The sequence below is a fragment of the Sceloporus undulatus genome, chromosome 3, assembly GCF_019175285.1.
Source record: "Sceloporus undulatus isolate JIND9_A2432 ecotype Alabama chromosome 3, SceUnd_v1.1, whole genome shotgun sequence".
NCBI classification, from domain to species: domain Eukaryota; kingdom Metazoa; phylum Chordata; class Lepidosauria; order Squamata; family Phrynosomatidae; genus Sceloporus; species Sceloporus undulatus.
The window spans coordinates 254,306,559-254,320,866 of record NC_056524.1 but is presented as its reverse complement, the minus strand read 5'-3'; the positions used below and the strand labels follow the sequence as shown (position 1 = coordinate 254,320,866).

At 40.1% G+C, this 14,308-nt stretch overlaps 1 protein-coding gene across 1 annotated transcript in view; it reads right to left on the bottom strand.

Moving 5' to 3' along the window:
- SAMD7 (sterile alpha motif domain containing 7) overlaps positions 1–14,012 on the bottom strand; it is a 25,852-nt gene extending 11,840 nt beyond the window's left edge. Inside the window, exons 1-4 of the mRNA XM_042457523.1 lie at positions 13,897–14,012; positions 5,542–5,699; positions 4,375–4,501; positions 3,014–3,150 (exon numbers count right to left, since the gene is read on the bottom strand). Of these exons, the coding sequence (XP_042313457.1) occupies positions 3,014–3,150; positions 4,375–4,501; positions 5,542–5,644 (367 nt within the window). The 5' untranslated portion in view covers positions 5,645–5,699; positions 13,897–14,012. The remainder of the gene's footprint in view (positions 1–3,013; positions 3,151–4,374; positions 4,502–5,541; positions 5,700–13,896) is intronic.
- Between the last annotated feature and the right edge of the window lie 296 nt (positions 14,013–14,308).

Below are 14,308 nucleotides of genomic sequence, written 5' to 3'. Positions count from 1 at the left end.
CAGTCTGATTGGTCCTGAAGACACATACAACCCTTCCAGTGTTATTGCTTTTATTATTTCATGCAACAAGGCAACAGTTACTAAATTTTCCATTGCAGCACATTTTACAGAAATGCATTAAAAAAAGTGAAATATTTTACCAAGACCTCCACCTCCACCATTACCACAAAAAACTGACTGGAGAAAAGGGAGTTTTGAATTTTTCTTATTTACTGTACAAGAATTAATTGAATCAGGACTTACATCCCTATATGAAAATAATTATAGTGCATTCTCTTTTCAATAGTTCCCATTTTATTAAACTTTAGATGCTGTCCTATTTGGACACATGATGATATATTTAGATTGCGCCAAACACAACTGTCTTCATTATATTTAAAATGTATTTAGGAGACCTCATGGTGCTTCTTTGCTCTGTTCTAGGCCACATACCAGTTTTCCTAGAACACTCTTTGAGGGAAGAGATAACTAAATGTGTCAGTTTGAATTCTTTTAACTTTCTGATTTTACTCAAGTAATTTCTGACTTATGGCAACCGTAAGGTGGACCTGCCACTGGGTTTTCTTGGCAAAATTTGTTCAGATGGGGTTTGTCTTTCCTTTCCTTTGAGGCTGAGAGAGAGTGATTTGCCAATGTTACCCAGTGGGTTTTCACAAGTGGGGATTTGAACCCTGGTCTTCAAGATTTGAAGTCCAACACTCAAACCAATACACTGCACTGACTCTACTTTATAGAGTGCTAATAATGGCCCAGAACAGACGGGCCAAATGCGCTGTGCTGGTGCCGATACTAGGGTTAGGGACAGCGTGGTGGTGGAGTAATGGCGGCATCCCGTCCATATAGGCGCCACCATTTTGACGTAAGCGACGCACAGCACACTCGTGATGTGACTCCGGCACCACAAAAAGAACTTGGAAACACCAGGTTCTTATTACTCCAGAGGGATGGCGCGTGGTTTAGGGGCTGCACTGTCCCTCTGGAGTTAAAATGGGCAAATGCAGACCGCCATTTCGCAGCAGTCTGTACTGCCCCAATGTTTCAAAAATGTCAGAAGCCATGTAAATATTTTCAATGAGGATTTATGTTATACATGAAATAAGAAAGTGATAAATCACCATATCACAGTCTCATTTGATTTCCTGATTTCTTGTCTAGCCAAGCAGGGCCATGCCTGGTTAGTACTTGGATGGGAGACCATAAGGGAATATCAAGGATCTCAAGTTAGGAAAGAATTCTCATCGGAAACCTGACTGTAGCCAATTTCAATAGACAATACTGTGCACTCAATCTAAGGCAGTTTCCTATGCTTCCAATGATTGCATGTATATTCATTCAGAATCTGATTGCAGCTGGTGAAGAATTTATAATATATGGAAGATGTGTCTCAGTGACCTGGATTAGGATTACTATTCATGTGTTTTTCACTGGTGAGAAATAAAGGTGTATGTAATATCACCATCCACAGATGGCAGTATTGACTTTTCTTCACAACTGTTTCCTATGGTTCAGTACCTCTTTCTTCATAGTAGCATTTGAGTGCTGGTGTACTGTGAAAGTGTTCCTAATACTTCAGCCCATTTAATTATTTTCAGTATTTAAAAACTAGTACCCTAACCTTCTGGTGCTTGCATACCAGTCAAGGTAGCTAACAACAAACAATAATAATATGTAGTAAATGTAGTTCAGCAAAATGGGAACCATGAGAAAAGAGCAAGCAGATTCAGAAGGGAAAACATTGAATAAAACTCATAAAACAAACTCCTGTCTAAACAGGAAGATCTTTGCCATACAGAGAAATAGTATCAAGCAGATTAGCAATCCAGCTCCCTAGAACAGAGAATTCCACAGTTTAAAAGGGGTCAGTAATGAGGAGGCATTTTCTTTCCTGGAATGTGTGACTCTTCCATGAGTAATGAAGAAGCAGTATAATGGTTCAGGCACTCTCCATAAAGTGTGGCTGGAAGCTAGCCACACTTTGTGGGGGTCATGCCATTCTGAGTACTAATTAGACGGAATGAAAGGGCACCAGGGAGCTGCATTGCTCTGAGCAGTGTAAGATCTTTTATTGTTGTTGTTATGTACTTTCATGTTGTGTGTTGCATGCCTTCAAGTCATTTCTGACTTATGGCAACCCTAAGGTGAACCTATCATGGGGTTTTCTTGGCAATATTTGTTCAGAGGAGGTTGGCCATTGGCTTTCTGCAAGGCTGAGTGAGTATGACTTTTCTGCCTGGCCAGTAGCCCAGCCAAACCTGCAAGGGGCTGCTGGATGGCAGCAGCACCGCATCTCTACCTGTGGCTACAGTGTGCTGCCATGTCTTCCATTCTTACCGACTGCCCTGCTCTATGCTTCTTACCCCAAAAGGAAGCACAGGGCAGCAGCAGTGGGAGGGAAGCAACACTCCTTGTTTCATTTTGGTTGGGGGCCTATCTACTATTGCAGCTGAGGAACATACATTGGGGTGATGAGAACTACACAGATGCAATTGGTGCAATCCAGTATACCGGTGATATAGCACTCCCATGGTATAGCCACATTGGTGTAATTACTCTGTCCAGATCCTCTGTTGGATCTTGGCTTCCATCAGCTATTGTATTAAGGAGAATAATTAAAAGTAGGTCTGTTTCTGATTCACTGGTGACCTTATCAATTGATCAAAAATGTTCAATTGATTAATCAATTCAAAGCTATAACTTTAGATATCCAAGACCAATTTTCTTTAAAAAAAAACAGCAGGTGAATTGCATGAGGATGGCTTATTCACATGGGCATATGGTTCATACTGGGTGGAAAGGTTATTTTTCAGGAAAGATAGCATAAGGCCAAAGCTTACTGTTTTGCCTTACCTCATGTACCAATTGCTACATGATGTAAGCTCTTGTACAATCAGCACACTGTTTACCGCTCAGAAATGTATTTAGATATGCTCATAACCTTCATTAGAAGAAAACAATAAGAGCTATTTACTTTTTACTGTCCAGTTTGTGGCGTATTTTTTTAATGGTTTCTTACCTGGCCCTTGGTAAACACGATTGGATAATAGGTTTGGCATGTTGGCATGTTGTGGGACTGCAGGACCCAGGTGGGAAGCTACATGAATCTGCCTGGGGTCATTTGGAGCCAACATCTCAGCTGAAGGTAACAAATCTCTAAGAAGGAAAACAGACATCTAGTTAATGCATTCCAAACATGGGTCAGTCACATCTGTAAAAATGTAGTTTTTGTACAGAAAGGTTATTTGTGTGAAAATTTCCTGGACATAATATGTGGTGTATCTCACCCAGAGCAGATCATTTTAGCATCCCCCCCCCCTTTGGCCATGTAAGACCAGCAAAACATGGAATACAAGTAAATACCAACAGCGCTTACTTCTGAGTAGGAATGATTAAATCTGCCACCAATGGTGCCTCCATCAGTGCAATAATAAAAAATTCACAATAAACTTTCTTAACATAACAACTTACAGCACCCAGGAGTTTCTGCACTTAGCCAGCTTTGACATTATCTCTCCAAAGTTGCCATCTAAAAAATAACTTCTGCAAGCTCTGGACTGCCTGCCATTGGGTAGCTTGACAAAAAGGAGCAGTGCTTCTGCTTACAAAATTCTATTTATTAAAATATTTATATCCCACCCATTATTCTGGAGTCTCTAGGTGGCATACAAATAAAACACTGCAAACAATTTCAGATTAAAATAATGAAATATTTTAAACAGTCAACAGGTTAAAACTGCTTAAAGAACTGAACAACAATTCAAAACAAGGTATGTGTACATTTAAATGTAAGTAAGGCCCCAAAGGCTATATTAAGAAGCCATGCTTTGGCTTGACACCATTAAAAAAACCCAGTATTAGTGTCAACTGGACTTTAAAAAAGTGGGCATTCCACATTTAGGGTGCCAGAGCCAAAAAGGCCCTCTCTCATCTCCTCTCATACTCTGTGGCCTCACTGATAAGACCCAAAGGTAGACATCAACCCCCTGGCAGGTATAGATAGGGAGAGGCACTCATGCTGTTGAGGCCCCAGTCAGTTCAGTACTGTACTGTCCTACTCTTTTGTCTGATTGTCAAGATAACCAGCGTAGCTAACAATCACAACCACTCCCCCACCCAGTATATAGATGAAGAAAAAACAGACAAGACCATGTTCATCTTTTTACACAACCATCAAGAATCTCTGGCCATGGGCCATAGAGAGACTAACACCCACACTTTCTCCTCTCCTCTGGTTTAAAATGTCAACATTATATCATTGTTTAGGTACTTGAAAGCTCTTTCAGCAGTATGATATCTATGGCAGGATATGTTTTCCTCTTGGTTTGTTCAACAATAGCTAGACAAAACTTCTTTTTAAAAAAGTTAAAAAATCAATACCTTTCCATGAACCGAGGTTCAAACTGTGAGGGAATTGTCTGGATTCTCTGCTGGCCTCCTGCCATAAGTTGTGGGTTTACCGCCATCATCTGGTTTCTCATGATCATCTCTTGCCGCTGCCGCAACTCTAACACAAATCATATTGTATTTTGGTTTAAATACAGATTTTAGATGCAGCAGTTGCAACTAAAAAACAGATTATCGTGGGAGGAAAATGGATTCCTGTTACAGATTTCAGTAATGCAATCCATGTAGAATGGTATTTGAAGACTTTTTAGAAGCTGCAACTGGTGTAGAGCCAATACATTTTCTGATATGTGTGATATATACTGTATTACACTGGTCCTTTCTATGGCCAAGTAATGATTTGAATCCTGGTCTCCTTGAGTCCTAGTGAAACACGCAGATTCTTGATCCTCTCTCGCTACTGTCCATACAGTTCAGTGCCTTAAACAGATGCTTTTCAGTTCAGAATAAAAGAAGCCACAAACTACAAAGCATGAATGCATCCATAGTTTACAATCTCCCAACACTGAAAAGGATTAGACAGATACTTTTCTATGACAGTACTCAGGTTATAGAACCTCTGTGCTACTGAAGGTAGGGCATTAAACTGTACATAGCTGAGCTTCTGGCAGACAATAAAGACATTGCTGTTTTTGCTCAGTGTTAGTTTTTAAGGGTTTGTTCTCTTGGAGGTATTTACTGCACTGTTCTTAATCTTTATCTTTCTTGTTTTAAAAGTTGTTTCATTATCTGTTCTGTTCAGTGCTACAAGGACCTTCCAAATGGTAGCCTATAAATATTTTAATAATTACAGAAATAAAATCTAAACAGTAAATGAACTAAAACAAAATCTCTGCTCCCTTATTTCAGGATTCCAAGGATTTAACTGATAAACTATTTCTCAAATATTACTTTATGTCTATCTCATCACACAGAGGAAAATGGAATTATAAATGTATTCAGCTGCCTTTTGAGTAATATGAAAGCATTTTTACTCTTTGGGGTTATGAAGAACTGTTAGATACATGGGGTAATATCACTTTGGTTTTCTGTACCAATAAATGTGCAGGATGTTCAGTGAAGTGAAATGGGATGATAGACATTGTACCCATTACCTCTCAGCCCAAATTTCCTCCATTATGAGCTATCCTTCCAACTTACCACCTGCTGCCATTCCACTGGCTAGCCGATATAAATGCTTATCTTCCAAGGTTCCCTGTTCTCCAAGGATTGACATCTTTCTCATGTGATCTCGAGGAGTCATGCTATGGAGGGAAACAGCTGACTTTTCCACCACTTATCAGTCCAATTGGTATCACCTGGGAGGAAAAAAAATAGCAAGTGGGCTTTAAATAATATATAATGGAACAAATGCACTGGAAATAGCAATAAACCTGGGATTAACATGAAAGAGCAAAGGTGTGGCACCTTCTATGTTGGACTGGGACTGGTTTAAATTCCAGGTTTAAATTCCCACTTCAACATGTCATTCATTGGCAAACTTTAATCCATTCATTCTCCCTCAACCAACCTCACAGGGGTTTTGTGAGGATAAAAATAGGAGGTAGACTATGTGTAGCACCCTGAGCTTCCACAGGAAAGGTGAGATATAAGTGTAATAAATAAACAGATATCTAAAAGTCTACCTCCTTGTCCCAGCATAGCTCCTGAGATCAATGTGGAATTCATGCTTGGAGGCACTGTGTGTACACCAAGAGTCATTTTCAGTTGTGGCTATTAGACTTTTACATTCCTTTCCCTTGAATATGGCTTATACATTCTCCCCAGATGGATTTTTCATTCTACGGACATTCTTCTCCTCAGATGGTTGCTGGCTGCTATTTGGACCTTCACATGCCTTCAGATGCTTTTCTGAGCAGTTGGTCATATCCATATGGGATTCAGTGCAGCTGATTTTGGGGTGACTGTGATCCCAGTATATATATTGTTTTGACTCCATACCAGTTTGGGCATGGAAGATTCCATTTCCAATTCATTGCTTTGCTCTGAGCTGTGAGTGTGACACCTGAACAGGGCTGTTAAATACAATGTGACTTGGAAGTTTTCATTCATAGAGTTGCTGTAAATTGAAGTGAAATGAGACAGTGGTGGAGGACAGGAAGCATGCTGTTGTGCATGGCAGGGACTGTGTGTTCCACCCAGGTTTCATGAGACCTTGAGGAAAACTTGTGGCACAAGTAGAATTTTCACTTGAATCTGAACATGCTCTCAGTAGTACTGGATAGAGAAATATACATTTGTGCATGGAGTAAAGAAAGTAGATACAATAGGCTAAATGGAAAGTAAAGTTTTTTCCCTTTCTTATAAAATAATCCTAGTACAGTGGTCATCCAGTGGATCTGAAGGGCTAGAGATTCAGGACAGATTAAGGGAAACACTTTTTCACACAGCATATACAGTAGGTCAGCTGTGGAATAGGATATAGTGATGACTGCCAATCTGGTTGACTTTAAAGGGAGACTGGATAAATTCATGGAGGTTGGAACCAGCAATGGCAACTAGTCAGGATGACTGTATGCCAGTGCCAATACCAATACCAATTCCAGAACAATGTGCTTTTGCATATCAGTTGCTTCAGAAACAGAAGGTGGAGTTGCACTTTAAAGTTCACACTAAAATCTGTAGTAAAGTTCATACTAAAACCTATAGTAGTAGTATGAACAGAAAGCTGGACTAGATAAGCATTTGGTATGAAGCAATAGGGATCCTATTCATTTCACACGGACGCGACTGCGGGTCCAACCACGGGGATTCACGCTAAAACCTGATGTATTATCTCACGTGATTGCTTTCTATGGTGGGTCATTCTGAGGCACTTCCGCAGTGAATCCAAAGTGACTCCTCATTTTGGTGAATTCGGTAGCAAGCGAATTCACAAAAATTGCTTCTAAGCTCACTTCAATTTCACTCCGAATTGTTCTGGTGTAAAATGCAACTTTGCTTCCATCCTGGTACACCCCCCAAACCTCCAAGGTCCCACATTTCCCATGATGCTGTGCTGAAATTTTGCCCATTTACTTACGGTGCTCAGAAGGGTAGATTTAGATGTAGATGACAGGGATGGAGGGGATGAAACAGGAGGCTGGAGGGAGAGATGGGAGCAAAGAAGGGGACCATTGGAGGCTGAGGGGAGCAACAAACTCCAACTCCCAGAATTCCATACCCTCGAGCCAAAGACCCCACAACAAACTCCAACTCCCAGAATTCCATAGCCTCGAGCCAAGGACCCCACAACAACTCCCAGAATTCCATAGCACTGAGCCGACAGTGAAAGTGGAGTCAAACCGGATTATTTTCCCAGTGCGGATGCAACCTAAGAGAAGACAACTGTTACAAAGGGAAGGAGAGTGGATTGGATTCAGGGAGGTCGTACTTTAGGGAGCATGGAGAATAATTATAATAATTATAATAATAAAAAACAATTGTTTTTAAAATTATTATTATTGTTATTATTATTAATAATAATAATAATAATAAGTTATTAGTTTGGTGAGGCACCAGAGCTCTCTGGCAGAGAAAGCTCAATGTCTCACGACACTACAGTTCCCAGAATTCCATAGCACTGAGCCAGGACAGTTAAAGTGGAGCCAAACCGGATTATTTCCCCAGTGCAGATGCAACCTAAGAGAAGGCAACTGTTACAAAGGGAAGGAGAGTGGATTGGATTCAGGGAGGTGGTATTTTAGGGAGCATGGAAAATAAGGGAAGCCGGATCATTTCTGCACTACTCCAAAATGGGTCTCCTTCCGCTCCAAAGGCTTTACTTCCAAGTAAACCTGCAGCTTCTACACTGATTATTTTGCAGTGAAAGAATTTTATTATCATTATTATTAATAATAATCCTTAATAATAATAATAAATGGATGGGGGCTCTGACAGAGAGGATAGATGCAGATGTGGCTGAAATGGATGAGGAGAATGACAGGAAGATAGATGTAGATAGATGTGGCTGAAGTGGATGAGGAGAATGACAGGAGGATAGATGTAGCTGTAGCTGAAATGGATGAGGAGAATGTAGATGTGGTTGAAATGGATGGGGGCTCTGACACAGACGACCCGGTTGGATTTGGCTGCCAGGGATGGGAAAATAGAAGGGAGGAAGAAACGTGAAGCCTTTATTCACGTGAGGCTAGCATTCATGTGAAAGTGGAACTAGGAAGTGGCCTCCTTCTTCACTCTGTAGTGCAAAGGTTCATGATGCATTCAGAGCCCCACTGAGCATGCGCAAGGGTCTCAATTCGAATCGTTGAATCTGCATGGTATGTACTGGTGTGGTAATTTAATGTGCACTCACTCTGCTTTGACTCAGGAATCACCACAATTTCGTTCTTCAAGTGTGATAATTCATCACTTGAATTGCCATGGATTCGAATTGACTCTACTTCCCCCTCAATTCGAACTGACTCTGGATTTAAGTTCCAGTCTCACATGCGATAAGAGCCTTGGAGAAGCTATTTAATCAGATTCACTTTTTAGTAAGTTTCATTGTTCTTTCAAATGGCTAACATTAATGTACAGCATTTCTACCCAAGTTTTGCAAAGAAATGAGAAGAAACGATGGAGGATCCTGAGAGTGAGACAGACTGTACTGGCATGAAAGGGAAGGAGAGGGGAATGTAGTCCAACCTTGTTTCCTCCAACTTATAGGTAGAAGCTTTAAAGCAGGGTCCTTTTCCCTGGAGATGTAACATATTGAATGTGGGACCACCTGCATGCAAATGAGAGGCTCTCCACTGAGTGACAGACCCACCTCATAAGGATTATAAAATAGTTAAGACCCTTGAAGCCGGGTGTGTATAAAAGCATATGCACCAGCTGGCCAGGGCTGCATTCATGTATGACTCTTCTTCTGATCCTATTCAGCAAATCCTGGCTGTACAGCACATTATAGGGATGAAGGCAAGTTAATCTCTACTTTTAGAGTTTTACCCTCAACAAACCCTTCTTGGCAGCAGGCAGAAGCATTCACCCAGTGCTAATTCTGTCTCTCTTTATTAGGCATGGGGAGAAGGCCAGAATCTTTGTGGACTAAAAGCACTTGCATGCACTTAATCATGTTATGAGAGCCCAAGCGTGTGTATGTGTATGTGCAGGTGTTCATGTCCATGTCCCCCTTTGCAACGCATGCAGTTAGAGAGCCAAAGGATAATTGTTTTTTCATTCCCTGTTCTCTAGTAATACAACATGTTCCACAGTTGAAAGAGACTTATTGGTTTCCCTTCAGTTCACATACGTTTTTTAAATTATTTTTAAGTACAACACAGACCTATACTCAACATCCCATTTCTTTAGAGAAAGGGGCCACAAGTGCATTTAAAGACCGAAATCCAATGTTCTGCTGGTGGAAATTTCAGAACTTTCTCTCCTTCCCTTTTTCACAGCAGCCCTTCCATGTCTCCTGAAAGCCAGTTCTGGATGGTTTCCCAGGATTCTCACAAACACACACACACACACTATTTTGGGGGAATGAACAGGAGGCTTACAGTGAGAAAGAGGATTGTTCCTTCCCAGTTTTTCTAGCATCCACTGTTCTATCAGCAGAAATCCAGTGTCAGACGCAGTGGCATCACTAGGGGGATGTGGGGAGGGGGGTGCAAATTGGACTGGGTGACACCCAAAGGGGGGGTGACACCACTGCTCCTCAAACACCTATCTTTGGGCAGAAACAGGCATTAATCTGCTTCTCTTTAAATTGATTTGAGGGGGTAGGAGTGGAAAGGAGAAAGGAGAGGCCCCAGAATTTTTTAAAATTAGAATTTCAAATTTTTATTTTAAAATTTTTATTCTTTTTGAATTTTCTTTAAAAGCATCCCATTTTAACCAAATCTTCACTATGCATATGTATATACATTTAGGTTGTGCATATAATATTGTAATTTGAAGGTATAATTTTAATTTTGCTATTTGTTTATGTCACAACTATTAGCATTACATTCAGTGGTATATGGGATTAAATGGTTGATTCAGTTCTTGGTAGCATCAGGGGTGGTGGTGGTGGTCCGCAATGGATTCCCCACGAAAATGGAGGGACGGCTGTATAGCACTTAGTTCTCATGATAGTAAAGGTGAATATAAATTTGTAAATAAAAAACAGATATTATAAAAAAAATAAAGAACCTTATAAGATTTATAGCTTAATGGCATGTTGATGGCCACTGAACCTCTAGAGAAAAGTAAAGTATAGTAACTAAAGTAACTCATCCTGTTGTCTGGAGCCATAAATACCAAGTTCACACTGAAAGTGAAAGAGAGGAACCTCTTATGTTTACTTCCACCTTATGTCTGGATGTGTTTGTATGTGTGGAAGGGGGAGATGCTGCTCCCCACTCATAGCTAAGCTAAAATCCTGGATTTATTCTTTCCAGAGGCAGCTGTCACTTCTTCCCCAGAGAGGTATATTTTTAATGGGGTCTAAAGAAACCAGAAGTAGGGCAGACTGTACTTTATCTAAGACATAACTGTGTTAGTCTGGAAAATCAGTATGCAAAGAGATATCGCAGCACCTTTGAGACTGAAAGAAGTTAGTAGCATGAGTTTTCATAGGACTTTATCACAGGGGACAAATTCCGTGCAGAAACTAAATTTAAACAGATGACATTCAGGGTTAACCCGAACAGAAAGTTGAAAAAAACTGCATTTGTGGGATGTTTTTCAGAAGACATTTGCGTGAAAGAGAAATAACCCAAAAATAACCCACATGCAAAGTCATGAAAACCAGCTTCTTTTTATTTTTGCTAAATTCTGAAAGTACAAGGAGGCTTTCCATTCAAATTATTTTTGTGTTATTTCTTTTTCATGGCAACACATCTGACAAACAATACCTGGATTATAAAATCCTGTTTCTGCACAGGATTTTACCAATTTGCCCTCCATGTGATAAACTCCATAGACCTGAGCCTACTTCATCACTCAATGCATCTGAGAAAATAGGCTCAAGTCCTCAAAAGTTCAGGCTTCAACATCTATCTTTCAGTTAGTCTCAAAGGTGCCACATGTACTTTTATTTGTTAAGAACACAGTTCTAAAGGATAAGGGGTCCACAAAAGGAAATATTTCAACAGTAGAGCTTTCAACATTTCCAAAGACTTGCTTTTGCCAATAGGGCTGAAGTGACATCTGAGGCATTCACCAGCTTTTACCTTCCCCCTCTCTGGTAGGGCCTCCCCCCTTTCCCCCCTTCTATTTCTTCCTCTTCATCCTTTTCTAAGCTGGAGCACTCAGAAAACAACAAGCAGGTTTTCAATTAGGGCCCTTGTACATTACACAATTATAACACTATGATTCCACTTTAACTGACATTGTTCCATCCTATGGAATCCTGTGGTTCATAATTTAGGAAAGAGTATTTAGAATCCTCAGCCAGAGAGTTCTAGTGCGTCATCAAACTACAAAGCCTAGGACTCTAAATAGGATACAGTCAGGGTAGTTAAAGTGGAATTATAGTGCTATAATTGTGCTACAGGACTGCCAGACCAAACTCATTTCACTTGTTGTGCATGTTTTAGTTTAACAGTTATCAGTCTGTCACCAAAATAGAAGATTCAGTGCAATCAATGCAACTAGGAGCAGCCCAAAACATTTTGTTGCCTGAAAAGAATACCAAATGGTGCCTCCCACTGGCTCCATCAGTGAAGTTGCACAGTACCTAAAGTCAGCCAAGTTAATTTAGCACATAGCGACTAAAACCCAATAACTACCTAGCAATAAAAATATAACTGACATTAAATAACTAGCCATTCTCTGTCCCTTTATGACTCCTGGAGATTACTTTACTGTGTGAGACAGCTGCCCCCTAGGAGTTTATCACACGGGAGGAATTTCTCTTAATTTCGAATGAAAAGAAAGTGGGGCCAAAACCCATTCACGTGAATTCGCTAGTTCAGCGAATTTACGTGAATTCGAATTGCATTCGAACTGACTTCCCATTGCTCGAAAATAGCTTGCCATTCCCCAAAATTGCATGTGATCACCTCTCATGCAATAACGTGAAACCCCATGATTGCGTTCAGACTGACTTCCCATTGCCCGAAATTGCATGTGGTAGTCTATCATGCAATAACGTTAAACCCTATGATTGCGTTCGGATTGCCATTGGATTATACTTCCAATTTCCCTTGTCTGATAATGTCCATTCTGGCTGAGAGGGCTGGCCCTGGGAAAACTTCAGCCACAGATGAAACCAAAGGGAAAGAAGTATATTGCTGTGGCTGCTAGCTGTCTATACATTCTCAGTCATATTTCTTGATGACGGTCTGCAATGGCTGGCATCCTGTTGGTTAATCCCAACTAGAGTAGATACATTCAAGCCACGATGACCAGATGTCATACCACAAAGGAAGACAAAATGTCACAAAATGTATGACATTTGAGAAAAATGTAAGACATCACAAAATAAAAGCTAAATATAAATATAAATTCATGCTTCTTAGTTATGCTCAAAATAGAGGACAGAAGGTTGAAATGTAGGACATGTCTTGGAAAAGGAGTACAACAAATAATGATTTGCTGAAAATCACTGGATATTTATCATTTAAAATTCCAGTATAGGTCTTTTTATTGGTCAGTATGGATCTTGTGTACTTCATCATTTTCATGAGATCTCAACACAAAACTTGATCATCAAGCAACAATCTTCCATTTAAACCAGTTCTGTCCCATTAAAATTAGTAGAGAAATTCATGCTATGTTCAATAACTCCAAACCATTGGACTGATAGGAAAATTGTATTATTTCTCTTACACTACAATGAAAGCATCATCACATAGAGTTGAGGACCATGTAGAAATGTAAATTCAACAACCTAGGATTTTCTTGTTTGTTTGTTTTCAATGTTTGTGTCCCACCTTTCCATACTTGGTCAGACTGGTTTATGTAATTCAAAGTTCAATACAAACAAGTAAGACAAAGTGAAGTCGAAAGCTTTCATGGCCAGCATCCATGTTTTTTTGTGGGGTTTTCAGGCTATGTGGCCATGTGGTAGAAAATTTTCTTCCTGACGTTTCGCCAGCATCTATGGCTGGCATCTTCAGAGAATGCTTTGCCTGGAAAAAGTCTCTGAAGATGCCAGCCACAGATGCTGGCGAAACGTCAGGAAGAAAAATTTCTAGAACATGGCCACATAGCCCGAAAACCCCACAAAAAAACAAGTAAGACAAAGCTCTTTATCAACATCGTTTTTTGTGGGTTTTTTGGGCTAAGTAGCCATGTTCTAGCAGAGACTCTTTATCAACATTAACAATACATATTAAATATAGGCTCTCTGTAAATATAAAGCAATGCTGAACTGTCCCTCTATTGTAAATACCCCAAAGTAAAATATCCTTCAATAGAAAAGCTATGTTAAAAGTATAGGCTTATATATTCTAAGTCAGAGAGAGATCTTGTAGCACCTTTGAGACTAACTGAGAGAAAGAAATTGGCAGCATGAGCTTTCGTAGACTTCAGTGTACTTTCAAGTCACTTTTATATAAGCTATGGGTCTTTGCCTATACTTACAGGAGTTGCCAAGGCTTTAGTTTTGACACAGGAGAAGATTGCAGTGAATATCCCAGGTTTCGTGTCTTCGCTGCAGATCTTTGCTTCAGGCTGCTGCTGTCATTTGCTTGCCAGAGTTTAAGACACATCACGATTAGCCCCTCAAAAAAACTCTTAACTAACGATGACTTTGCTTTAAATACAAACTCAACTTATCTTGATTAGCCTTCATCCCTTGTCTTTAAGCCCTCCCCACTCTGACATCACAGGTCCTTCTCCTGCACCATCTCTTAGGCAAGCTGCAGAAAACGTAATTACAGTAGCACATCCCACTGATCTGATAAACCTATTTCAGCATTTAACCTGTTAAGCTGTTGTTAGACTTTAAGGCATTGGATGCATTCGTGGGGGAGAAGTGAATTGCTCCTGACTT